Raw genomic sequence first — 27,394 nt, 5'->3', positions numbered from 1 at the left:
GAAAACTGCATGCATGTATAAACAATATATAGTATGATTGATGAACATCTAAAAAAAAGGGAACTGATTACATGGAAGACATCAGGGAACTGGAAGCAAATTGACAGCACAGTGTGTCTGTGTGTGAGTGTGAGTGAATGTGTGCATGGATACAAGAGCAACAGTGTTCTAATATTGCATCACCGGATTTGTTTTGTAGCTGGCGTCTGTCTTCCTGGAGACAAGGTTGTTTAATGTCTAACGGTTTTCTGCTTTGGATGTGAAATGATAATGTGACTGTGACTTACAGGTCGGTGTTTCAGATTTTCTCATTCATTCTCTCTCTGTCTCCTGCAGCGTGGGTGGGCTCCCTCTCCATGGGGATGATCTTCTTCTGCTCTCCCATCGTCAGCGTCTTCACCGACATCCTCGGCTGCAGAGTTACTGCGGTTGGCGGTGCTGCCGTCGGCCTGGTCGGCCTCCTGGCCAGCTCCTTTGTGACGTAAGGAAGCAAATAAGATAAAAATAAAATCATGTCATTGTTGCATATAGTATATATATGACACTTTTACAAAATTATTAGGATATATGTTTGGATGTGTGTTTCTTAAATATAGAATTTGAACCCCTTAAGCATTTAGAAGCTTTTTATAAACCCTTGATAAATTGTTAATGAACACACTATAATACACTAGAATGTATAAATTAAAAGTTCATTCTTGATCTTGGAAACAGCATTTGAAAAAACAGTCTCACCAAAAGGTCAGTTTAGTAGCTCTTCTGGAGCTTTTGGTCATATCAAATGATCTTACTCAGCAGATGGAGTTTGCCAAGTTATTATGTTAACATGTACATATTCCTGAGCACATCAAGGACTTCATGTTCACTCAAAAGTTGAGATTTAAATTTCATGTTTGACCTTGAAAACAATCTCACCACAAGGTCCATTTAGTAGCTGTCCTGGGGCTTTTAATCATAACTCATGATCTTCCTCAGCAGATGGAGTTTTCCATCTGTTTCTCTTAAGCCAACACGGACGAGAAGTCCTTAAAGTGCTCAAGTGGGAAAACTCCTTCTGCTGAAGAAGATCATATGATGCCATTGAAAGCTCCAGAACAACTACTAAATGGACCTTGTGGTGAGATAGTCAAACTATAATATAACTTTAAGAAAATGTAGGGACATATTTTCATTTTCATATTTGTCAACAACTGTCAAAAAAGGATCCATTGGTGCATAAACACTTAATGAAGTCCTTACAGTATAAAGCATTGACTGTTTATATACCAACATTATAGAGTCTTGTTGAGTTGAGTTAAAACAAAGCATACTCCTTTTAGGTTTTATCATTCCTCTGTGGATGAGAGACTCTCTATTTTAGCACTCCGTTGTTAATAATTTCCTGGAATCTCATACTTGTCTACACGTGAGGACCCACTCACACCAACATGCAGAAATATCTGATCCAAGTAGCAAGGGCTCCACCCTCACCTTGTCATTACTTTTAAATGTAATAAATAACAATCTAACCGCTGCTTATCAAGTGTTTCACAAACAACAGGACAACAGAAAGGCTGACAGCTCAGTTCTGCAGGACTTTGGAACCATTCTGTCATTATAGACATTATACCTGATAACAGAAGTTGTTACAACAAATGAACAAAGCAAAGAACAAACAAAGATGTGTTTGTTTCTCTAGAGAGCTTCAACAGAGTGTTTTTAAAAGAGAAATTAGAGAATATATAGATAAGTAGAACTTTTAAAGTCCCTCAGAGGAGTGAATGTCTCTAGTTTCAGTTTGTTTTGCAGTTCATCCCAGTAGAAAGGTTCATGTTGTTATGAGCATTTTTAAAGATGTGATCTGGCGTCATGGTTGTTCACTCCTCAACTGAGGATGTCAAATATCTCTGCAACATGATGACCTCTGTCCTTTTCTAATAATTCACATTGGTGAGTGTGACAGCTGACATAAGTAATGAATAAGTAAGTAATGAGTGTTAAACCAGGTCAGGGCCTAGATGCATAAAACTCTGTGTAGATTCATGACTAAAACTGTGTGCACACACAAAGCCAGAAATATGCCTACGCATTCTTTTCATCAGATTTATAAAGCTATAGAGCTGCATGGGTTTGTTTTATAAATCTCAGTCATTGAGAAACCGAGCACACATGCACAAGCTTGCATGCAGTGCAGTTTCACAGATTGTGTGGCCACGCGGCTCTTTATACCGCCCATATCATAAATTCATCAAAAGGACTGTAATCCATTGTCAGCAGTGATATCTCAGAAATGTAATCAATGATTAGTTTGTAGTGCTCATATCTTTACAAAGTGTGTCACAATCAAGGGAAGAAACTAAATGTGCCTTTGATTGGCATTTTACCATCTCATTTACAACCATATCAACCTAATCAAACAATGTTTGACTAAAAGATTCCGTCTCTCACCTTATATTTCATCTCCACCTCATCACGTCACCCTCAGATCACTTTAGAGAAACGTGTGTACGCCTGGTCTGAAGTATGCGTGAGGTGCGCACATTCTCTCCGCACATTCTGTGTTTAGAAATACCAGTTTAGGTGCGGGAAATGTTGTATGCATGGTTTTTGTGTGTATTCATTGTTCATGCAACTGGCCCCAGTGCTTTAAGGGTGGTGGCAGCAACATGAGCAAGTGTAGATAGTATAGCAGATTGTATAATGATTGTTCTGTTTTAGAGGGAGAAGCATGCTCTGTTTTTATATGAATCCAATTGGTTTGTTTTTTGGGGTTTGAGTGAGGTGTTCAGCATAAGTTATGTGGGACAATCTGCTGTCCTACCAAATTTCTAATGACTTCTAGTGCTGTACTGTATCTATTAGAGTTCCACTGAGAGCATGGATCAAAGAAAAAACATGAAAGCTCTGTGCTCTTGTAAAATGCATGCGCTTTTTAGAGTTAAGAACAAGCTGTAAATTAATAAAAGAGGTCTGGAGGTCATCAAAAGCAGACTGCAATCTGGAGATGGCCTGGTTGTGTTAACGCCGATGGCATAAAAGATGGTGTCATCAGCATAAAAATGTTTGTAGAGAGTAAATAGCAGGGTAATTAATATTGACCCTTGATGGACACCTTTCTCAACCATCGGTCTGAACTTTACCAGAAAGATATGCTTTGAGCCAGCTGTAAGAAGAAGCTCATGGTAAGCAGCTTATTTTAGTTTTTTAATTAACACATTCACCGAAAAGATCATAACAAGACAACCATGATCTTCTGCTGCTGACAACAGAGCTATTCTCTACCTCTACCCCAGAGTCTATTTTTTCCTGTCGGAGTATTACTCATACTTTGAATACGCAGATGATTAAGAAAGCAAGAAGCTATCGTTAAAAAACTTGTTTTTACTTGCTTAATATTGTTGATGGAGCTCCGCTGGAGCAAAAATCCTGTATAATGAATCATATATACAGTGCCAGTCAAACGTTTGGACACACCTTCCCATTCACTTGAATGAGAAAGTGTGTCCAAACTTTGGACTGGCACTGTATATTAACAGCTCACATGACTTTCTTTGACCCTTGAAGAGGTTTGACAACCTCTTTTACAGCCAGTGTGATGAGAGTTTTTGGATTAATTTTTATCATGGAAATACATTTATGTCAGCAGTGTATGAGTCACATGTGCTGAAAAGGCTTTATAGTGATGCATCTTGATGTTTTATTCCCCTGCAGGTCCCTGGGCCCCATGTACTTCACCTATGGCATCGTGTTTGCCTGCGGCTGCTCTTTCGCCTACCAGCCCAGCCTGGTCATCTTGGGTCATTACTTCAAGACGCGCCTGGGCCTGGTGAACGGCATCGTGACAGCCGGCAGCAGCATCTTCACCGTCACCCTGCCCTTCATGCTGTCAGGCCTGCTGGAGAAAGTGGGCCTCCAGAACACCATGCGCCTCCTCTGCATCCTCATGTTTGTGCTGATGTTGGCAGGCTTCACCTACAAGCCCCTGCTGCCAGTCAAACCTGGTAACACCCGCACAGGCAGCCAGGTCCCACCCATGAGCCAGATTTTCAACCTCAACATCTGGAGGTCTTTGGGATATCGCATATGGGCATTCGGCATCCCAGCAGCTCTTTATGGCTACTTTGTGCCTTACGTTCACCTGGTGAGTTTTTTTTTTTTTTTTTTTTTTTAATCTCGTCCTTCATGCTTTCTCAATCAAATTCGATTTCACTGACCTTGATACGTGCTGTTTATGTGTTGTTTGTGTTACCGAGTATCAACACCCCACATTCTGGTTCAAAGGTTACTCTGATGACGAATAGCAGTACGCAAATGCCAACAGAAAGAATCCATGGCGCGATTTCCCAGTATCATAATCCCATGTTTTTGGATGTGTTTATTGGCATGAGGGAGGAATAAGGGCGAAAGGTCAACTAGGGAGCCTCAACAACACAGATATCAAAACACATACTAGCAGTGGGAGTTATATTAATGTGATAGGTCTAAATCCCGACTAGGGTTTTCCAGGTGACGGTACAGAGTGTTACCAGCAGCTAGATATGTAGACATCTAAATACAAAATACTCTTCTTACTACTTCTCAAAAGCAGACACCCTTATGTTCAATTTTAATGTTGATATACCAACTCCCAGAAAGCAGAACTTCCTGACGCCTTTGCCGCAGCTCGTGTCCTCTTGAGATACTTCAGCTGTGTGGTCCTCATGAACCAAACATGACAGAAAGAGACAATCTGTAGCTCTCATTTCACTCAAGACACGGTTCTGTAAACAGGTGTCACTTTCCCTCAATTGGCCTTTATTTCGGCTATAAGATGGGAAAATGTGACTTTTGAGAAAACATCTTCCTGGGAGGGCTGTAGAGCAGAGCCTGGATGTGTCGGACAGGCTCAGGAGATGACTTGTTTATTTAGATACGATGACTGTTATTGGAGGGAGATCAGTCTATCCCAGGGATCCAAGCCTGTGTTTTCCCAACACTTCTCCCGTGTCTGCTACTCAGACTAGGACACCGCAGGGGCTCGCCGGCAGCCTCAGCGCCACCCCTGGCCTTGTAGCCCCTACACCCGTCTTCCCCCTAAGCACAGAGCCCACCCTCCAGCGCTCCTCTCTGCACTTAAGGCCAGGCCTCAGCCTTGTGACTCTGCATGGGAAGAAAAAGAAGGAAAAAACATGGGTCAAACAGCACATTGTTCAGTTTTACAGGAAGAGCCTCCTATTAGGCCCTCGAAACCTCTCTATACTTTTCTTTCTCCGGTGTGTGTGTGTGTGTGTGTGTGTGTGTGTGTGTGTGTGTGTGTGTTTGAGTGTGTTTCCTCGAACAAAACGCTGAGTGCAGCTATTTAGAGCCACGCAGTTATTTCATGTGTTTTCCCTCTTTCCAAATCAAGCTTTACATATCTGAAGACAGGAAAAGTGTAAAGTCCAATTTTTGACACACACAGGCAGAGACACACATACACACACATTTTATCACTTATCAGTTATTGCTGATAAGATATAATATGTTGTCCTTCAGGTATTGCTGTGCTATTTGCTTTGAAAGTTGGTTGATAAAAGATGTAGTAGGATATTACCAAGGGCAGAGTAGTACAAAAAATTGAAGAACGGCACATGAGAAAGTTCCATCATATCAGCCAGACAGATAATACATGCCCTGCTGAATCAGAATCAGAATGTTGAATCTGAATGGATGAATCATCACAAATTCACATTAGTAGCATACAAAATGGCACTTCTCTTAAGAAAGGTGCTTTTAGTTTTAAAATAAGCCTGTGTCAGTGTGTTTAATGAGGAGCACCTGCAGGGCTGCGGTGTGCAGGGTGAAGGAGGCTGGAGGTTTAATGACCATAAAACAGCCAAGAAGAGGGAGCAGAGAGAATGTGTGTTGGTGCTCAGTGGGGCTCTGAAAGGGAAAATTCACCCTAAAACACACTATTAAAATAGGTTTCAAGAGTGCATTTGGTCTCGTGCCATGTTATTAGCTGAATGTAAGTATGTCATGTCGATTCTGGGGACCTTTTTTCCCCGCAGACATTTTCACTTGTCATAGCAGGAGAGGCACAGGTGTTACTAATAACATTAACGAGGGCTCTGCTACATTTATGTTGCCGCAAGTCATGCTAGTGAGCACAACGCCATGGCCCTGCAACGGTCAAACCTAAAAGGAATGCGGCCTTCGTTAATGTTATTAATGACATCTGTGTCTGACAGCTCCCAATGTCAGCTGTGAGAATAGTGGAGAAAAGGTTTCAGCAATCTAAAATTTGTATCAGGTCCTGACAGTTAAACTAACTTTAACCTAAGTTTTCCTCTAGTGCTACCATGAGGTTAAAATGTCAATTTGTCTTGTACTTTGGCTTATGACCTGCAAACCTAATGATATTCCCATCATGAGCAAATGTTAGCATGCTAACACATCATAAGATTAGATGATGAACATGAAAATAAATATTATACCTGCTAAATATCAGCATGTTAACATTGTCACTGTGAGCATGTTAGCATGCTGAAGTTAGCATTTAGCTCAAAGCACCACTGTGTCTTAGTACAGTGTCATAGAACTGCTTGCATAGTTTACTGTCTGGCTCTTGCTATGGCTGAATGCAGAGAGGTCAGGCATGTTCTATAGGTCCTTAGAGGGCATTATGGGGAATGTAGGAAATGATTTTATGTATAAAAGTGAAGGAGTTAGACCAGAAGAAAGGAGGTTGGCTTAAAAAGTAGCTAGAAGTTGAACTATATATTAAAGTGACACAAAACAACTGACTGTATTGTTACTATTTTTTGTTGATCGACTCATCGATTAATTGATTGTTTGAATTGTTGCAGCTCTGCATCACATGAAAACAAGCTTGTGTTCCTGAAAACATGATTGTTTTCAGGAACTATCAAAAAGCAGACAATTAAAGGACTTCCTTCTCAAATCTTCTCTGACAAGCAACATAGCTTAAATTTGGCTGATTTTAATAGGATTACCCATTTTAAAAAAGTTGGTGGAAAATTGTGTTGTTTTGTCAGTGTATAGGAATGTGGGGGTGACAGACAGGGTGCAGTAGTGTTTTCAGACTAAGGTGCACTACAGTCAAATTCAGACAGTCTGATCGGTGCCAAGAATTGATCAGCTTGTGTTTATATGCCATGATAAACAGTAGCATGATTACCGGCTGGAACAAGAGTGAAGCAAGATATCCACTGCTGAATCTATATGAACATCTAATCTGTGTTAAAGACAAAGGGGGAGTGAAGCTGCACTTTGTTTTTCTTGCTTTTTATTTATAATGTGTAAACATGTGACACAGCACCATACTGCAACCTAGCAGGAAGCCTCGAATACATAACAGACATAATTGATGCAGTGTGTGAATGAGTCAGAGAGTTCAATAAGGAATGTCTTCTTGTGTGTGCCTGAAACATCCAGTGGCGTTTACCCAGCTAGACACAATGACAGGGGGACTGTGTAGTATAGATTTATAGATGTCTGTCCAATAAGGTAACAGTGTGACATCATAGCAGAGGGACTGTCTGTCTCATAGATCTAACTGACCAGACAAATCTTATCAAGGGATGATGGGTATGCAGTGTTTTTCTGTGTGTGTTTCTCTCTCGAGATCTGCAATGTTATCTTGCGTCTTGGCTACATGATCCACCTGACCTGATCATGGTTTACTGAGACTGACTGATGCAAGTTACACCATCACCACATTGCACCACAGTGGATTCGTAGGAACCATTCATCTCTGGAGATAAAAAAATAGCAATACATGTAACATCTACAAAAGACGTAGGAGTGTTTTTGGGTAAAGAAAACTGATCAAAAAACAAAATTCAACCAATGCCTGATAAGGGTAATGATAAGCTAAGAGGGAGTTGTAAATTTAACATGTGAACCTTTTAAACAAGACTCCAGTAGTGTGAATGCTGGTCACATCTGGCGTCTCTGAAAATCACCTCCCTGGTGAGGCTCAGGCTCAATTGGGTGTGTGTACCATCAGTCATTCCGCTGAACCATGTATGCATACACACACATACACACTGAGTCTCCAGTTACTATGCCTGGAGCAATGATTTTTGGATGTGGGACTCCCCTCCGAGCATTACACTCCTGAATACAGAGCATGTTGTTGTTGCATATTAACAAAGACAATAAGTCATCCAGAGGTCTTTGCAGATGGATGTGTGACCTGCACGGGGGTGAGGGGAGCTTAGAGGCAGCAGACAGACAGGGCCTTTGAGCAGGACTGCTGCTGCCTGCCTGGAGGTCCAGTAGAAGTAGCTGGCAGGGCTCCACACAGCAGGCCCCTCACTTTTTCTCTGGCTCTCTGAGTCAGGGCCTCACAGACTGGTGCTTCGGGGTAGGAGGGACACGGATACGAGCAGTCTGGAAAACAAACATCTGGGCTGCTCAATCCTGATCTGAAGTGGAAACTAGTATTTACCGGCTGCAAAACTGGAGGACAAATGAGGAATGTTGAAATATAGACAGAGTTCTGCTGAAAAAGTGTGCTGCAGTAGATGTAGTAATAATAACAAACTCCTGCCTGTAGGATGGCTAATATAGAACAGAGTAGGGGGGAGGCACCACTCTGTTTGGAAAACTAAGAATTTTTTTGTGCAATTGCTAAATTGGTGTATTGCGCCACTGTAAAGACAATAGCCAATCTTCATAAACGATAACAATCAGATTCCAGTGCAAAGTATGCAGAACACTGAACATCTGAAGTGTCAAGTCAGCACATAATTACTGTATGTAAACTTGTAATAATCATAATCATGTAAGCCCTGTAAGCTTTCCTGTCTGTCTTAAATCCTAAGATCATGGTTAACTCACAATCACATTCCTGAATGATAACGTCCTTCAGTCACAGCAGTCAGGCCTGGTTTGGACCTGGTCCTAATACAATAAGTGCTGCAACTGTGGATGACACTGTTAGCTTGCTTTATAATTAACAACATTGCGCTGCACTCTTTGCTTTCTATGGGTTTTGATCATATCTTTTTGGTAAAGTTCAGACAGATGGTTTCAAATTGAGTACCCAGATGGTTTAGAAAGGTGTCACGAAAGGATCAATATTTGTCCCCATGCCATTTACTCTCTACGTATTTATTTTCTAAATGAGCAGTGTCCATTTTTATGCTGATGATACCATCTTTTATGCCATTGGCTCTAATACAAACCAGGCATTCTCCAGATTAGTCTAATTTTGACAACCTCTAGACTTCTTTTATTAATTTAAAACATGTTCTAAACTCCAAACAGACAAAATGCACACATCTTACAAGAGCACAGAGCTTTGATGTTCACATTTTAATGCATGCTCTCAGACAGCAAATTGTCCTTCAAAGCGCCCCACTCAAAAACTCAAAAACAGATCTCCGCCGCTGCAGTTGTGTTTGCTTGTTTTTTCCTCTGCTGTTTGTTTTTCTTTTTACTGGATGTCACTGGATACTGGATTAGAACCATGAGACAGCCATGTTCATCTGTTTCCTTAATTGTCCACAGATGAAACATGTGGAGGAGCGTTTTGGAAAAGACGCCAATAAAGAGGTTCTACTCATGTGCATTGGCATCACATCCGGTGTGGGCCGTCTCATCTTTGGCAGGGTGGCGGACTACGTTCAGGGAGTCAACAAAGTCTACCTGCAGGTGAGTGGCTGGCCTCAACAGACAAGGAAAGAGACTCAGAGTTGGTGTGGCTGTCATTTCTGTACTTCACAGGGTTCATATATGCTGATAGTCAACATTTCAGTTCCTCTTTTTACATGGAAAAACTCCACTCCACCACTGAAAAGCCTCTGAAACAGCATTTAGATGATCTTGTGATACATAATTCTTCAAAACTTGAACAGAAACTGCACACTAACAGGGAAAATACAACAATGACTACATAAAGACTATTCAACCATCAAAGTAAAAGAATTTGAAGAACTAACCACACCCCGCTTCATCCCAGGTGACTTCCTTCCTCGTCATTGGCCTGATGTCCATGATGATCCCTCTGTGCCACATCTTTGGGGGGCTGATCGCTGTGTGCCTGCTGATGGGGCTGTTTGACGGCTGCTTCATCTGCATCATGGCCCCCATCGCCTTTGAGCTGGTCGGCGCCAAAGATGTGTCCCAGGCCATCGGCTTCCTGTTGGGCCTGATGTCAGTGCCCATGACTGTGGGTCCTCCCATCGCAGGTAACACAGGAATAGACCAAAGCCTTTCGCTCATGTTCTCAATAAGCAGCTGAATATAAGATAATATGACAGCTCATGTCACTCTGAATGGTAACCAAATCTAGTAGTTTGTTTGGCAAATTTGGAGCCTTTTCATCAGCTGGAGCACTTGGATTCAGTCCCCAGCTTTGGTTAAAATCTGCCACGCTGATGTGCCTTTGAGCAAGATCCTAGTTCTCAGCTCCAGAGCTGCTGGTCTGTAGTTGACCCTGACCTCTGACCTCACTGTGAAGGATACATATCATTTATTATTTTCTTTTTGTAAGTCAGAACAGCCTGAACAGCCCCATTGCGAGGCACCATCTTCTCTACATCACAGTCATTGAAAAGCTTGGACAGCAAATGTTTAAGTAGCTCTAAATAATTGAGTTATAATGATTCATGAATGGTAAATCATACAATAGGAAAAAAAGGGAGGAGGCGGAAGATGCAAACCAGCTGCCATTTTCATTATTCATATGAATATATCATCAAATGTGTCCATCCTTTAATGAATTAATTATGTCTCAGTGTCTCAGCCTTAGTAATGAAGGCAGTCTTTCCATCTCATGGAAATCATCTGTTTTAGGTGAACGAGTTTGCAATGGTGGTAGTATTCACATCCTTTACTTAAAGTACAGAAATATAAAAATACTCTACTACAAGTAAAAGTACTACATTCAAAATCCAATGTAAGTATTAACAGCAAAATGTACTGCAATGTAAAAATAGTTGTTTGGCAAAAAAATGGCTATGTGGCAGATATATTACTACATACGACACAATGAGATTGTTATTGATGCATCAATTTGCAGCATTTTATTGTTGTAGCTGCTTAACGTGGAGCTACATTTAACTTCTTTATATACAGTTAACTAGTTTAGTTTAGTAGTACTAGTTTAGTCAGGCCCCCTACAAGATAAATCTGAGGGGTTGTGAGATTAAGTGATAGGAAAGAAGAAAAAACAAAGTTCTGCTGCACAAAACTGTATTCATTTTATGGACATTTCTCTAATCTTTTTGTTTAAATATTGGCTCATTTGAAATTAAACCATGTGAGAGGTTTAGAGGGAAAATCACTTTCTGCTATCAACTCATCTGAAACACGACCAAAAGCCCAAACATTTTTTTTTTTTTTTTTTTTTTTTTTGCCGTCACATGCCAGAAAGGTTTAATCTTTAACAAAGTGTTGTGTTAGTGTTGTTCCCTCTGAAATGAAGCAGAGTAGTAGAGTTATAAAGCGGATTAAAATGAAATACACAAGATATCTTTCATTCACTGTTATTTCTTTCGGCACATCTCCTAAATGATATGACAGATATTATTATACAGATGAAAATGTGTAAGAACACCAGTGACTTTTGGACGTCTGCTGCTTTGACATCTGCTCTTCATCACACAAACAGATCCACTAATGTTGTCAGACGAAGCCTTCCACCTAGTACAGCTCTCAGACACTTTCCTGAAATAAAGAAAAAAAGTCAACTCTTTATTTTACACACACAGGTCAGACATTCATAGGTCTTTTGCACCACCTAGTGTTTAGTGTGGCACTTTCTAGCTCCTGAATGTGCTGAGTGCCAAATAAAAGGACACACTGTACACTCATAGTTGTGTTGTCCAGCTTGCAGCTGTGGTTCCAGAGAAGCATCCACCAAATGGCATACACCATGAGAGATATTCAACACTGAGATACACGTAACTATATCAGCATTCAGAAGGTTTCCCTCTTAGCTCACATGAGCATCATGCGCAGCCACTTTGCATCTGAAACACAAGAAATTCATTTTTCTTGAATTTCACATTATTGAACTCTTTTTGCAACCTCTCCAGATGAGTCAGGTTCAGCTCAAGTTCAAGGAACTTCATCAAAGTGAATTCTTGTAACTTTAACTAAATTTATACATGAACAAAAGAAACCACTTTTGTTTATGGGAAAAATCAGTTTGCACAGGAAATCAGACAACACATTTACATGCATACTACCTGGTCACTGTAAAATCTGTGTATTCATGCAGCAGGTCAGTGATCAACTGTGCTTTACTTAGACCACATAGTGTCAGGGTTAGTTTTAGTCAGTCTTTAATTACATCACTACATGTACTTATCTCTCTTTTCATCCCACTGCTTGCCGTCACAGCAATACGTTCCCCATCTGCAGTCTTTGTCATGCACATGCATACAATCCTGTTTATCGACCATGTCAGGCTTCAGTAAGGTCAGGTCTGTGATTATGGACCAAACCCTCAGGTCAAAAAAAAACTGATAACCTGCAACCTGTCATGCCACAGCTGTTTCCCCTGGTTTATGTTGCATTAAACTTTTATCTACCTTTGTCCCCTTCTGGAATTACAGTAACATCATCAGTCTCTGCCACACAAAAACACACTTACTGCCCCTATAATGTTTCTCTCTCTCTGGTTGTAGGCTTCCTGAGGGACAGACTGGGCAGCTACGACGTAGCCTTCTACCTGGCAGGTATACCCCCGATTGTCGGAGGAGCCGTGCTGTGTCTGATTCCCTGGGTGGAGGCCAGGCGCAAGAGGAGAGAGAAAGAGGAGGCCCTCAGCAAGGAACAGGACGTCACCCAGAAGATGATAGAGCTTGAGAAGTCTCCAGTAGACGCACCGTGCAAAACTGGAGAGTCTGTCCTCTAAGTGCCCCGCTGAACAAACTGACACACGGGGTCAGACTGAGACTGCTGACCAGCAGCATGGAGATACAGTATGTGTGTGAATAGCCAAGATTGTAATGACTGCCTTCAGTAAAAGAATGTCGGAAAATGCCAAAGTGATGAAACATATCAGATACAGTGACAGGCTGAAGTACAGTTTAAGATGAATGTGATCCTGAAGAACTATGCATTAGATTGTTGAAATTAGACTGAACTAATCTTACAGCACAGCAGGCAAACTTGAAGTTTAAAATGAAAATGTACATTTCATATTTGTCACAAGGGAAAGAAGACATGCTGTACTTAATATGGATACAGTGTGAAAGCTGCACATTCACAATCTTTAGCTTGTGTCACTTCCAAAGATGGACAAACATTATTATTTACAATCAATTTTCAACACTACCATATATTTTAGATTTAGACAAAGAACACATATTGGATTATACAGGAAATGAAAACAGTTGTGTGGGAACATAACCTGATTTAGCCTACATCAACATCTTTGTTTTGCGTCAGTGCAAAGCAAACTGGTCTGCTAAAGATCTCTATGGAAACCTGCCATCTTTATCGTTGTCCCCAGTTTACCCTCAGACAGGATTCTTCTGTTAAAACAGTCTTAAAACATGGCAAAAATGTAAATCTGGGGATATCTGTTGATAGTGTTTTAAAGGGACATATAGTATCACTTCAGAGAAATGCTCTGAGTTCAGGAGGTCATTATAAATATTCGTTATGAACCTCTGGGATCATCTGATCTGTAAAGGTGCTCAGACACTTCAAAGGAAGAAGCTTTAAGCACAATGACGACATCATCTCAAGACCAGCAGCTCTGTCCCCAGGATGCATCCAGGAAATCTGATCTTTTTACAGCGGACTGCGCTCAAGGCTGGATTACCAACTGGGCCCTGAGGACCCAGTTTCACCATGTCGCAATCAGCTTGTGGTAATTAATTGCATATTTGTTTGGTATAACTGTGTACGCCACTAACGTACAATATAAACTGAAAGTGTAGGGACCTTTAAAGGACACCTGCATTATTACATAATCTTGAGGTCCTGTCATGGAGAGGGGCCCTCAGTTAAATTTCTAAATTTAAGGTCTTTATTATTTCAGTTTACATTGAGCTTACATGGTGTATATTCTTAAGTAAAACTGTGGTTAATCAAATCACCACAAACTTATTATTAATTATTACTAATATATGCAAAATTCACATAGTGGGAGAGATGATCAGTAGAGGTTTAGTCTAGCCCTGACCGTACTGTGACTGATTCATGCTTTGAAGCCTTGTCAGTGTTTCATATTAATATCTTTAAAGGAATAGTTCAACATTTTTGGAAAAAAGCTTAGTCACTTAAATGAGAAGACACGCTCACATCTGTCCGTTAAATACAAGGCTACAGCTAGCAGCTGGTTAATTTAGCTTAGCATAAAGGCTGGAAACACCTATCCGAAGATAACACAATTGCACTACCAGCACCTCTGAAGCTTGTTAACCAACGCTTTGTATCTCGTTTAAAAAAGAAAAAACAAAGACACTTTGGGGAGGGGGTGGGGGGGTTTGTGGCTACCAATTTCTTGGCCAGGTCTAATATCTTCCTGGAGTCTTGTGAGCATATTTCCCAAAATGTTAAACTATTCCTTTAACACCATCATTTAGCCAGCATGAGTACACCTGTTTTCAACTATGAACCTAGATATTGATTGATAAGGAACATATTAACATTGTGTTTGTGTACATTAGTAACTGACAGTAGTATTGACATTAAGCAGTATTTCTTTTAACAACAAACAGTAGTGAGTTTTTAAATTTGTTCTTTTTCCTCTGTATTTTGGTCCAACAATTTCGGAATACGCTTTCATTGTACAACATGAATTTACCATGTGTTGATGACTCTGGTTAAAGTGGAATAATCTGAGTTTCCTCCTCGTATATAAAGAAAGTTTGCCCAGTAACTGACGAGGTCCAGGTCATAAAACAACCGTCACCATGTCAACCACAGATCATCTGCTTGGATGGATGATCTCTTTAAAAGGACCAAAAAAAATACTAAACACTGGCACACATGTACTTTCTCACCACATAATAGAAAAGTAATAACAGGCTATTACACATTTACCTACAGTATCTTATCATTTGAGACTAAGTCTCCTCTATTTGAAATGAAGCTGAGGACATTAGTTTGACTAATCATTGACTATGTGACCGTAGGTCAAGTTAAGTCAAGTCAATCATTAACTCTGTGCCCAGTTCATTAACCTTCAGTAGAAAGGTGTTTGTTTAACGTTTTCATATTGTATTTATTTTTTTGTTTTGTGGAGAATGTCATGCTGTAATTCATGGGCATTTGCCTAAAGTCTTGATTTCATTCACTGAAGACCAAATGTGCTGAAATGAAGTGTGTTCATCTTGTCTGCTTGCTGTCATATGCCTCCCTTAAGCCTACAGGTAGTGTAAGTGAACCATCTGAATACGTTAGTAAGTCCCTCATCAGTCCATCACCGTAGACAGTGACAGACTGCTTTTTATATAAAACTCAGACCTGCTGCTCTGGCAGTGAAAGATTTCAACTGCACAATCCCTGTGACAACACGCAGACATCTTTCTCTCAAACATTGAACTGCTGTGGGTCAATGATTTTTCCTCTGCAGACCTGTGACACACTCTACCTCAGATGTTGTGAAAAAGTAGAGCTCTGCCCTCATCTGGACTACCCTGTCATGTCTGTTCCTACATCAGAGGCAGTGTTCATGTTTGAGCAGTGTGTCTGCGAGAGAAATGCGAATAAACTGCAGAGTCTTAGAAAATGATCTAGCTGTCCAAAGTTTTGCTCTTTTGCTCAGAACCAGAAATGCCTTTTTTTTTACCCAACAAGTGTGAGAAACCTCTGCAGCGTTTACATCTTTTAACGTCTTTAAATATATATATTTTTATTATGACTACTTAACATCCATTGCCTCTCAATTTAAGCCCAGCATTTCCATGGCAAGAGTGACTGCTTATAACTGACTTTAGTTTTTTTTTTAGATTGTTTTTCCTACCATTATACTGCTATTCACCAATGAGAGCCTCAAGTAACTTCTTGTTCAAGAAATTACTTAATTTGTACCTCTGAGTTTTTATTGTAAATCTCTTCGCCATACACACATTTAAATGTTTTATTATACTCAATCATCATTTTCACTCACTAATTTAATTTAGTTATTGCTTCATATCTGCTTCTTGAAATAATCTGCACCATCCAAAGAGACAATTTGAAAAAATTGCATTTTTACAATGTATTCTTATCTAATAATGACTTTAGACCAATTGTTTAGACAAACTGCTTTATAAAATTAACTTGACTTTACATACAGTGTTTTCTGTCTTAACTGTGTCTTCAGACACTTATTGTGGTACATGAGCTTCCTGCTCCATGTTTGGAGGCTTTGTCTGCCCTGATGTTTATAGCATTTTATAGCTTATTTGCTGTTTTAATTTTGAATCTCTCACATCACATCTAACCACTTATATTAAGAATATCTGTATACATGTATGCACTTAGTGTTAGCTGCAAATACAGATACATCTTATGTAAAACTACATCTTTGCTACTTTCATCTTATTTACATTTTTTTTTGCATAATTTTTGTCTTAGTTTTCCATCTCCCTAATGCTGAGTTTTGATTTGTATCGTTTGCTCTGTGTTGCATGTGATTGATAATTCATATCTCATGAGTCACACTAAGTGTTTTCTACTTAAAATATCAGTTTGCTATATATCCTATCTGCTGCAGGAAGTGCAGTAAACTACAGTGTATGCAATGTAACGCTATGTAAACAATCAGATTTCATCATTTCTGAGACAGTAAAAAAAAAGATGTTTAAATTTTCAGTGACTTTCTCCTAATTTTTCTGTCCACATCTGTGTCTCTGGCACCACAGTGTCACCAGAGCACCAGCCTTTAATTTATGACACACAAGCACTAACTCCTGTGACTATATAACATATACACATACAGTACCAGTCAAAAGTTTGGACACACTTTGTCATTCAAGAGAATGGGAAAGTGTGTCCAACCTTTTGACTGGAACTGTGTGTGTATATATATATACACACAGATGATTTTATAGGGTTTTAGAGGTTAACTCTTCTGTGGCAAACAGGCCTTATCTCTGCAGTCTGTTCAGTTTACTTAAGTGATGACAAACAGCAGCTCAGGATATTGCTGTCAGCGTGCTGTCAGCTAAGGGCAGGTACAGTAGAACGCAACATAAATGCAAACAAGAGATTTGACTTCCTCAAACATGTAAAACCTTTAACTGCCACGTCCTCACACAGTCTCACTGATGAATCAACTGTGAAATTTATGGTTCGTTTGCTGCAGATACTTTCATGATGTTTGGGTCCTTATTTGGGTTTAAGGGACTTTTGTTCCCTGAGTTTTGGCTCTCCCGGGGATCATTCCCATGCTACAGTATGTACCAGCCACAGCTCTGTCATGTACATGCTTTATTAGGTTTTACTAGAGTTATGGTTGCCCTTTTTACTGAAGGAAGCAGGATTTGTGAGCAGCAGAGCTAGTGCTCCCTGGGGGGACAAATATTTTCAGTGTATGTGGCAGCCTAGGAGGTAATGGATGCCCTACATGTGGACGTACAAGGGGACTCCAGGGCTGCCACAGAGATAACCTGTTTAATGTTACTGTTAATAATACTCACTGCTCATTTTAATAGTTATTAATGTTAGTAATAACATAATACTGTTGTAACACAAAAGCCACAATATTTATTGTGAAAAAATATGAATGCCCACTAAGTTAAAACTCCCTTTTTGACAAAAAATGTGAATAGTTCAAATGTGAGTGTTTCAGACAGAATGTAATAGTGAATTTTTAGACTTATAGCCAGTCAAATGTCATAAGTACCAGTAAGCAAACAGGTTCTAATAAACATATCTGATATTAAATGCTACCAATCCCAATATAGTAAAAGTCCTCGTGTAATGGTGAGACATGACATGATGAGATAAACATTGTAACATTAGACCTGACACTAGAGGTCAGCATCTCCACCAATGAAAGTCTGACGTAGCACACATCATTTTTCAAATAGGTTTATCTGCGGACCCCCAGTATCTACACGACACACCCACATGGTTAGATTAAAGCACGAGCAGTGAGATGGTTTGGGTCAGGGGGGGCTGTCGTGTAACATGCCGTTAGGTTAATAAAATCAGGTGGGGGGTGTCATGTAGTAAAGTGGGCGTGTCGTGTAGGTCTGCCGACAAACCCTTCTGTCATTTTTAACGCGTCAGCTGAATCAGAGAGGAGGAACATGTGAAGAGGTCTTACTCAGATGTAAATTCAGGAAACTAAGAACGACCAACGACCATCTGATAAGCTGTCAGTGTCAGTGTGTGTGTATTTCGCCATTGACATGAATGGGGAAGCTTGTGGGACGTGGCCTCCTGTTATTGTTTAGTTAAAATTGTCTCAGGTTCATTAGGACTTTGAGTTTCACTATGAATGAAAAGTACAAAGTACAAATTAAATGTATTATTATTTATTATTAACTAGTCGAAATTATCTGACCTGAAATTACTGATACTGGTCTGTAGTCTATGTGGTAAATGAGGTTTTATTTCCTTAGGTCAGGGCTAGACAAGTGGAGTTATGTTTGTCAGCCTATCATAGGAATAAGATGTGTAAAATGCTCAATGAAAGCTGCAAACAGTGGTTGAAAATGGAAAAATATGCAGTCCAACAAGCAAAGAGTGAGTAATAACTGCAGTTTATGGCTGGTTCCGATAAAAATGATTTTGGATATTGTCCAGCCACCAAGTTGAACGGAATACTATCCTGTGTCCATTCGGAGGGTGGTTCACTTTAAAGGTCACATGTGTAGAATTTAGTGGCATCTAGTGGAACGAACTTGACAGAAATTCAATCTAATATTCATAAGTGTGTTTTAGTTAGTGTATAATCACCTGAAAATAACAATTGTTGTGTTTTCGTTACCTTAGAATGAGTTACGTTATGTCATCAACATTGTCACTACGGTAGCGACTTGTCAATCACAAGGTAACCACACCTTAAAGCATACGCTGCTTTATTGTCTATTTTACTTTTAATGGGGCCATATTTTACAAAATAAACATCATGCTGAAGTCATGAAACTAGTGATTGAGACCATAAACTCATTCAGAGAGTGTTTACTGAGGTAATAAATCAAGTGAGTAAGTAGATTTCTATACAATCTGATTTCTTTTAGCAGCCAGTGGAGTCGCCCCCTGCTGGCCATTAGAATGAATGGCGGTTTAAGACACCTCCGCATTGGCTTCACTTTCCAGACCTTGAGCCACCTGCTTGGTTGCAATCTGCAACCTCACCGCTAGATGCCACTAAATCGTACACATTGGTCCTTTAACACACCGAGTGAGCCTTTTTCTCAATAGACGATCTTTGCAAACATCCAGCCATACAGTCGCTGTTGACATACGGAGCGACTCCAGCTGTCACTCACTCAACCGTCCGGTTGTGTTCACGATGAGTGACTTCATCTTAACACTTTATGCGCAGGGAAACCTCTAAACAGGAAGCGGAGAAACGGAAAGTGCGTAATTACATCACTATCAGCTGTCTGTCGCTGTTTCTTCGGCCCGTTAACGGCACTCTGACAGCGCGCCATCACCGCCAGCAGCAGTCGGAGTCACTAATTCATAAACTGACAGGTATGTCTTCTTCCGCCGCACGACACACAGTGGTGAAAAAGAAGCACGTCCGTTTCGCCAGCATGGAGGACGACGACGACGACAACGACGACCAGGAGGAGGACACCTTGTTTGACAAGAGGAAGGACACCGGCCGAGGGCTGAAGAGTGCGCTGAAGGCGGCCAAGAGGGCGACGAAGCCGGGATGCGACGACCGGGTGGAAGTGGTCGGCGGAGGAAGCTGCGGCCGCTGGATGGTCACTCTGGCTCTCTGTGCATCCTTCCTCGGCTTGGTAACTGAAGGAGCGACATGAGATTTAAAGAAAATGTGCTGTAAAAATGTCCCTACCGGGTGTAGACAGGCCTTTCCACTAACCGACATGTGTGTGGCGGCTCAGACAGTTATAAACAAGCTAGGTTGAGATATTTCTTTCGTTCATAATATACATTAACATACACCTGTTTACACGCAGCCTTACAGAGATTAAAATGTGGGTAAACGAGGAAAGCAAGCAGAGTAGATAGATTGATTTGATAATAATACAAGTACATGCAGGACTGCAGTCACTCAGACCTCACATATAATTACATTATCGAGGATAGAAATACGATAAAGCTAAAAGCTTATTTCCATTGTGGTCCTCTAAGAGGAAAGAGGGATGCAGATGTTCCAGTCAGACAGATGCAATAACAAACTAACTAACCAACAGACAAAGACAAAAACAGAAGAATCATACAACATGCAACTTAAGATTGGCTTTCATCAACCCTTTCTTTGCCAAAAGTTTAAACTCCCTCTCAGTCTGCTGTTGCTTCAGAGACTCTGGAGAACTGCAGCCTTCCTGTCTAGATAATAACCGTTAACTTGTTTCCAAAGAATCTTCTTGACCCACGTGAATAACCTCTCCTTACTGTCTGATGTCAAATATTCATGTATATACTCAACAAGTTGGTCTAAGACACCTTTAGAGTCAAGTTATCAATCAACAATAGGCTTGTTGTAATGTGCACGTTCTGCACATTACTGACAGTGAACGTTGCAGTATCCCGCATAGACAGGATCCACATACTTGTAAAACGTGCTCTTCAACCATGTAATCTGCATCAGATTACTGAAACCCATCTGCACACACCTGAGAGGCTGCTCACTCACTTCTGTGACTGTAACATTTATTTGCATTGGGAAAAAATGTGAAACACACAGGCTTCATTCATTCTTCAGCGAAAAAACCTGCTTCCAATTTTTTCTCTTTTTTTCTGTAAGAAGGCAAAACTTGACTAAATGTCACTTTGACACATTTACAACACAGTTTGATACATATTCCAGCAGTATAACATTGACTGTAAAAGTCAGACTTAAGCGTCAGTCAGTCAAAGCCTCCGTTGTGCGCTGACGTTCAGTGTTTATACAAGGATAAACTCATCATACAAGAGGCAGAGAAGCCACTTTCTCTGCCTCAATGGACCAGAATGCAGTGCAGCCATGCAAGACATGTTGCATTTAACATGCTGTCGCTGCCACTCTGCACCTGCATAAGTAAGTTACAGCAAGGTTAGGCAGCGTGGTCAGTGTAGGTATTTGAAGAGGGAGTTTGAGGGAGCGCAGGTGGACGGAAAAACATTTAAATAAGTCCTGCGATGCTCCAAACATCACGGATTGATCATATGTAATGATTTCCATGGGTCGATCACATATGCGGTATTGTCTCCTGTTACAAATGTTATCCTCCCATCGTGAATGATCTCTTGTTTTTCTAGGGGATGAGCATCTCAGTTCTTGGCCCTACATTTGAGGACCTGGCTGTGAACGTGAAGAAGAACATCAGCAACATCTCCTACATCTTTGTCGGTCGTTCTGCAGGCTACATCGGCGGCTCCCTCTTAGGAGGCGTTCTCTTTGACTGCATGAACCCCCATATTCTGCTAGGTAACCCTTCACCAACGAGTAGAACCTGCTCCGTAGCTGTCATGTATCCTCTAAGCTGTTGTAACCACACTTTGACACTTTGTCAACTAAAATCCAGTCGTTTCTCTCTGATGATGTCTCCCTACAGGATTTTCAATGCTGGTCACAGCGTTTGGAATGTGTGCTATCCCTTTCTGCAAGCAGGCTCTGCTCCTCACAGGGCTCATGTCCAGCATTGGGATCTCTATGGGTGTTCTGGATACAGGTAAGACAACACTTCTGAGAGCATCAAGCTAGTGGTGCAGTATTAGCCTGTTGAATTCAGAATGTTCCTTTATTTGAGGTCAAAGGAGATTGAAGGTGAAGGAAAGTTTCTCACACCAGAGAGGCTGCTGATCAGTAGCTATTGGTCAAACCAGTGGAACCAGTTACGCAGTGAAGGTGGGAGGATAAAGGAGTGGGCGTGGCATTCAGATTAAGTTGCCTATCAAGCCAGTGGGGCCAGCCATTGTAGCTTAGCCTGAGCAGATAAAATGAAGATAAAAGGCCGGGTCATGACGCTGATCAGAAGTGCTTTAAAAGCATAGTTGGCCAGAAAAGGAAGTTTTCTGATTAAACTATTTGTAAGACTGGTGGAGTTAGATAAGCAAAGATGACAGCTGGATTAGTGAGCGGGCCGTTGCATTAAGATGAAACTGCCTATCGAGTCAGCAGATAGAGTGTAGATGTACGATATAACTGTTCTATTAATCCTCACAGGTGTCAATGGCAACAGTTTTTATCATTTGTGCACAGCAAATGAATAATTAGCTTCCTCTCATTGATAATTCACACTCTAAAATGACTTAAAGGCCCAAAACACGAGAGAGGAAATGAAGAAACACGATTTTAGAGAAATTAGAAGTCCTCTGAACCATCATATGAAGTGACATCTGTTTCCCATGACGGCGGCACAGCTGGATCAGCTGTCAGTCGGCTTTTACGGCTCTGTAGTCACTTTGATGCTTTTGTCTTTTCTCTCTGTATATTTTCTCTTTAAACTGCTTGAAAAACACCCAATACACCAATAAAAAATAAATAAAAAATTGGACAAATGATGTATTTGCCCAAATGTTTAGAGGGACTGGGAATATAAATCTCACATCAAACTAGTTGTAATTTGAGTTGGTTCTTTTTATTTGTCCCTGCGGTGGTGATGTGATGTGGTGTCAGAGCAGCATCCAAACATAAACAGATTTCCAGTAAAGGGGGGCGTGTCAGTCCGGTAAAACACTTCAGTGAAGGGCAGAAATAAGAGAAGAGGAACAGCCTTCATCGTTGATTACTTTGCATCAACGTTAACACTTTAACTCACTAGTAGAACATGAGCAGGGTGTGAACTGCACCATCAAACCTCACCTTTTTACTTATGCTGAGGTATAATGATGCTGACATCAACCCTAACCCATAATGATGTCATCCTTAATGTTATTGCATTGTTGTGTGTTTTTATGCTGTTCACTAACTGCTAATAGTGACCTCTGCTGACCAGCTTTTGCTGCTGGTGCACACATGCTGCTGTATAATGCTTTTTATTTCAGCTGTGCACAAGTTAATCATTTAAAGGTACAAATGACTAATGTGTGTGTATCAATAATTAAACATTTTACACCTGATATCTGCTGATCTCTGTACTTTTAAACTGTTAGGAAATACTACAGCGGTTGTAATGAATGTGTTTTTCTCTTCTCTCCGTCAGGTGGGAACGTCCTCATACTGAACACGTGGGGCGAGCAGGCTGGACCTCACATGCAGGCTCTGCACTTCAGCTTTGCAGCCGGGGCCTTCGTGTCTCCCATCATAGCCAAGCTGCTGTTCGGACCCGACGTGAACACCAGCAGCCCAGGAGTCGTACCGACCAACGCAACGCCTCGTCTCACCCCGGAACAACTTACCAAATCCCCCGACGCTCACACCATCTTCCACTATGTCCACAGCAGGAGCAGCACCCTCAAATCCATGTGGGCCTACATTGTGATCGGCTCCTTCGTCTTCCTCATCTCTATCCTCTTCTTCATGCTTTCCTCTCGCAGCAGCACGTCACGTGAAAAAGCCCGTACGGCGGCAGGAAAGCCCCTGGTGGCCAAACATCACATGGCTCTTGTTGTCCTTCTCTTCTTCTTCTTCTTTGCCTATGTAGGCGCCGAGGTAGCATATGGCTCCTTCATCTTCACCTTCGCCAAGGACTACGCACAGATGGATCAGTCCCAGGCAGCCGGGCTGAACTCTTTGTTCTGGGCAGCATTTGCTGCCTGCAGGGGGCTGGCCATCTTCTTTGCTGCCTGCATGTACCCGGGCACCATGATCCTGCTCAGCCTGGTGGGCTCCACTGTGTCCTCTCTGCTTCTCTGCCTCTTCAGCCGGGAGAAGGTGGCGCTGTGGGTTTGCACGGGCCTCTACGGGGCGTCCATGGCCACCACCTTCCCCAGCGGTATCTCCTGGGTGGAGCAGTACACCACGGTGACGGGCCACACGGCGGCCGTCTTCGTGGTGGGAGCAGCGCTGGGCGAGATGGTGCTGCCCGCCCTTCTAGGCTTCCTGCACGGGAAGTTCCAGGATCACCCCCTGCTGATGTACCTGTCGCTCATCACCGCCACCTTCACCTCCATCCTCTTCCCCGTCATGTACAAGCTGGCATCAGCCCCCAGCGGCCAGAGCAGGAAGCCCCGCGTCAGGGGCCGACCTAACGCTGACGACAGCGAATACCGCCAGGCGCTGCTGGATTCAGGAGCCAACGACGAGGAGGAGGAGGACGAGGAGGAGAACGAGGCCGATCAGTGGAACGACGCAGACTTTGAGGTCATTGAGATGGACGACACAGCCAGTCTTATCAGCTCGCCCAGCAAAGCCTCCTCTCCTCCTGACGTCACCGGTCTGATGGGTGCCTCTTCCCCCTCTAACACCCAGAGCACCGAGCCTGCAGGTGGAGCCTCGTTCTCAGACACCATCTCCCTGGTCGGAGACTCCCCCAGACGCAAACTGCTGCTCTCTCTGGAGAGAGAGAAGAGAGACTGAAACCTCCTCCTGTGACCCCATAAGTGCTGTTGATCTCTCACTGAACTCAACATGTCTGTGCTGATTTGTTGTCCAGAACCTGAAATCTTTAACATTTATGTACAGTTTTTTTTCTTTTTTTTAAGATTATTTTTTTGGGGCATTTTTGCTTTTATTGGACAGTGGGCAGCGAAGAGGCAGACAGGAAACAAGGGGAGAGAGAGATGAGACATGCAACAAAGGTCCGTGGCTGGAATCAAAGCAGGGACGCTGTGGTTACTACCTGGGCGCTCCATTTATGTACAGTTCAGATGATTTACTGTGCAGTGAACGCAACACTGGCTACTGACTGAAACGTGCAGCTTCTAAACCTCCTACATGTCCACTGAAGGTTTTGCACAATCAGCATCTTTTAAAGCTTTTGGAGCCCTCATTGATGATGAAGGATGAGTTTTGAACTATGTGCTGTACTACGGAATGTTTGAAATAATGAAAGCTGATTTTCTAATGTTGTCCCGATTCCCTCCACAGTGAGGTCAAAGGTCAGGGTAGGTAGTGTGACAGAAGTCCCAGGGCTGGTAGGAATTCAGTGCCTTGCTCGAGGACGCTTGAGCAGAGTGGATGTTTGTTGACGGGGAGACATTCACCCTCTTCATCATCATCATCACACCACCCTGCCGCCAAACTGATCTTTACAGATGTTCTTTCATTTTGCACTATTAGTGACTTTACAGCAGAAAACGTGTGTGATGATGTGAATGAAGTGGTTTTTTTTGTTGCACTAGACCTGATTGTTGATCTGTTTGTATGTCATGTACTGTAACGTCATGTGGCTTGTGGTTCTCTAAAAAAAAAAAAAAAATCACCTGTTGACAGCGAGTCATCTTTTGAATTTTTAAATACAATCATTGAAAGAAGGCATTTTAATACATTGACTTTTTATTATATCAATCTCAAAGTTCCACCCACAGTAATGTCCATTAAAAACAAACAAAAAAAACACCTCCTTCATTATCATTTTTTTACATTTATACAAATACACAGATCCTGTGTACGGCTGTACGGGGAATTGAAGATTGGATCTTGACGTGATTTGATGACAGGTTTTTGCACCAAGAATTGGAAACGTACACAAAACCATAAATGCACAAGGAAATAATAGACTCTTCATGACATAAATTATCAAAATACAGTATTGCAACAGTCCCAGATTTTTTTTTTTTAAAAAAAAAAACTGAAATTGATTCCAGTTCTCACACTCTGTAGATAAGAGTATGAGGTGTCAAATCTGCCTAAATGGACATCAATACAATCAAGGTTAAAAGAAACATGAAAAATGGCACCCTTCAACAGAATGCATAAAAAAAAAAATGATTTGATTGCATTCATGGCCGGAGCTTAAGTTTGTTTGATACTAATGCACAGTGAGATTATAGATGGAGCTATACAGGAACTATTTACAACAGACTGCAGTTGATATAAAAATGAAGAAAAGTCAATTAGTGGTTTGAATGTAGTTTTGTCTTGACATTTATAAGGAGCTCCTTAAAAACCAAGGACTTCAAACTGCTACAGCGCATACAAGATACAATTCATCCTTGATTGGACTGCACGTAGTTCCATGACAGGCAGGTCTGTAGCTGTGTCACCACTGACACCAGCCTCACTCAGCCCATAGCAGCTAATGGAGATGGCAGCAAACAAGACAAACACAAGCCGAGGGGATGGAGGGGGGGGGGCACACTCCCTCCCCCCACACCGCCTCCTCACAGGAGGCCCAAACCAGACGAGTCTGCACACGCAGAGAAATACTTGTATAACAAATAACAATTACAAGACAGAATGAAAACCCAACAGGGTTCAATCGAAGCACCATTTAAACAATTTCAACCGAATGGACAATCAAACACTGAGATGGGAAAGGGGGGGGCGGGGGGAGGGGAGGGGAGGGGCAGCGATTAGCACCAAATCAAGGGGGGGGAGCTCCCATGTCAGGAGCCAATCAGAACTGCTCCAGCAGCTGTCGGAGGTAGGGGGCCTTGGAGAGCTGTCTGTTGACACGGGACAGCTTGTAGAGAACGGGACAGTCCAGGGACACACAGGGAACCTGCCGCTCTGCACAGCCACTGCAGTTCCTACAGATCTGGAGACACACAAGAGTCAAATCACACTTCTGTTGCTTTTATCTCTATAACTCTAAAAACAAGCCGTGCTGACTGGTTCAAAGGTCTATAAATACTCAACCATGAAAAAAAAAAATATTGTTACAAAAATATTGCACAAGTAGGACAGATACTGAATATCTGGCTCTCTGACCACTGACAGGCAGGAGGGTGACTTCCCACCAGCATGGTGTTGATTTCTGTGCTTTCACAATATTCTTATATACATGCTCTTCACTGATTTAAGAATGAAAGGGGAGATTTTTCTGCTTTAACCTCTCAAATATCAAGAAAGCAGCTGATGCCCAAATTCTCAAAATTCAGACTTTTTCCTATGAAATCTTGCATATAGAGCATAACTGTCAGTGGAATCTTATTCTGAGGAAATGATTTTACTGTTATCATCACATAAATTTTTAAAATAAGTTACTGAAATTTTGTTTTCTTACCTCGCCCAGCCTTACATGCATGTATTTATTTTGAAGAGAGAGATTGTTTAAAGTAAATACAAGCGTGCTCTCTCACCTTCAGCAGCTGGTCTTGCTGACTCTCCCACTGCCTCATGTCCTGGTAGAGTGTGACAGCAACGCGCTGCGGCTCGGCGCGGCATCGCGAGCACACGCCCAGCTGGGTCAGCTCGTCACACACGGGGCAGTGAAGCGTGGTAAAGTACTGGGAAATGGTTCCCTTCCTCCCCACTTCCTCTCCACCCACTGCTGCAGAGCAGGAAGCCTTCTGGATCTGCAGA

The 27,394-nt window shown here is 41.7% G+C and overlaps 3 protein-coding genes across 4 annotated transcripts in view; 2 read left to right on the top strand and 1 right to left on the bottom strand.

The window, feature by feature from the left end:
- Positions 1 to 16,728, top strand: part of slc16a10 (solute carrier family 16 member 10) — a 38,592-nt gene extending 21,864 nt beyond the window's left edge. Inside the window, exons 2-6 of the mRNA XM_044377246.1 lie at positions 337 to 481; positions 3,691 to 4,120; positions 9,478 to 9,621; positions 9,929 to 10,157; positions 12,603 to 16,728. Of these exons, the coding sequence (XP_044233181.1) occupies positions 337 to 481; positions 3,691 to 4,120; positions 9,478 to 9,621; positions 9,929 to 10,157; positions 12,603 to 12,832 (1,178 nt within the window). The 3' untranslated portion in view covers positions 12,833 to 16,728. The remainder of the gene's footprint in view (positions 1 to 336; positions 482 to 3,690; positions 4,121 to 9,477; positions 9,622 to 9,928; positions 10,158 to 12,602) is intronic.
- Positions 16,729 to 19,291: 2,563 nt separating this feature from the next.
- On the top strand, positions 19,292 to 25,151 carry mfsd4b (major facilitator superfamily domain containing 4B). The gene is made up of 4 exons (XM_044377236.1): positions 19,292 to 19,838; positions 21,304 to 21,472; positions 21,600 to 21,716; positions 23,190 to 25,151. The coding sequence occupies exons 1-4, from the start codon at positions 19,407 to 19,409 to the stop codon at positions 24,503 to 24,505; spliced, it is 2,034 nt and encodes a 677-aa protein (XP_044233171.1). The 5' UTR covers positions 19,292 to 19,406; the 3' UTR covers positions 24,506 to 25,151.
- A 109-nt stretch (positions 25,152 to 25,260) lies between these two features.
- The window catches only part of rev3l (REV3 like, DNA directed polymerase zeta catalytic subunit), a 77,434-nt gene continuing 75,300 nt past the window's right edge, over positions 25,261 to 27,394 (bottom strand). For both annotated transcript variants that reach the window (XM_044377219.1, XM_044377220.1), the window contains exons 31-32: positions 27,172 to 27,387; positions 25,261 to 26,627 (exon numbers count right to left, since the gene is read on the bottom strand). In XM_044377219.1, the coding sequence (XP_044233154.1) occupies positions 26,487 to 26,627; positions 27,172 to 27,387 (357 nt within the window). In that variant the 3' untranslated portion in view covers positions 25,261 to 26,486. The remainder of the gene's footprint in view (positions 26,628 to 27,171; positions 27,388 to 27,394) is intronic.

This window comes from Thunnus albacares, chromosome 16 (assembly GCF_914725855.1).
Source record: "Thunnus albacares chromosome 16, fThuAlb1.1, whole genome shotgun sequence".
NCBI lineage: Eukaryota > Metazoa > Chordata > Actinopteri > Scombriformes > Scombridae > Thunnus > Thunnus albacares.
The sequence above is the reverse complement of the archived record's forward strand: the minus strand, read 5'-3'. Positions and strand labels throughout refer to the sequence as shown.

Coding starts and splice junctions, on each gene's coding strand:
- mfsd4b (XM_044377236.1), top strand. CDS start 19,407: ATGCGCAGGGAAACCTCTAAACAGGAAGCGGAGAAACGGAAAGTGCGT. Junction 19,839..21,303: donor GTGCATCCTTCCTCGGCTTG/GTAACTGAAGGA, acceptor TTGTTTTTCTAG/GGGATGAGCATCTCAGTTCT. Junction 21,473..21,599: donor GAACCCCCATATTCTGCTAG/GTAACCCTTCAC, acceptor GTCTCCCTACAG/GATTTTCAATGCTGGTCACA.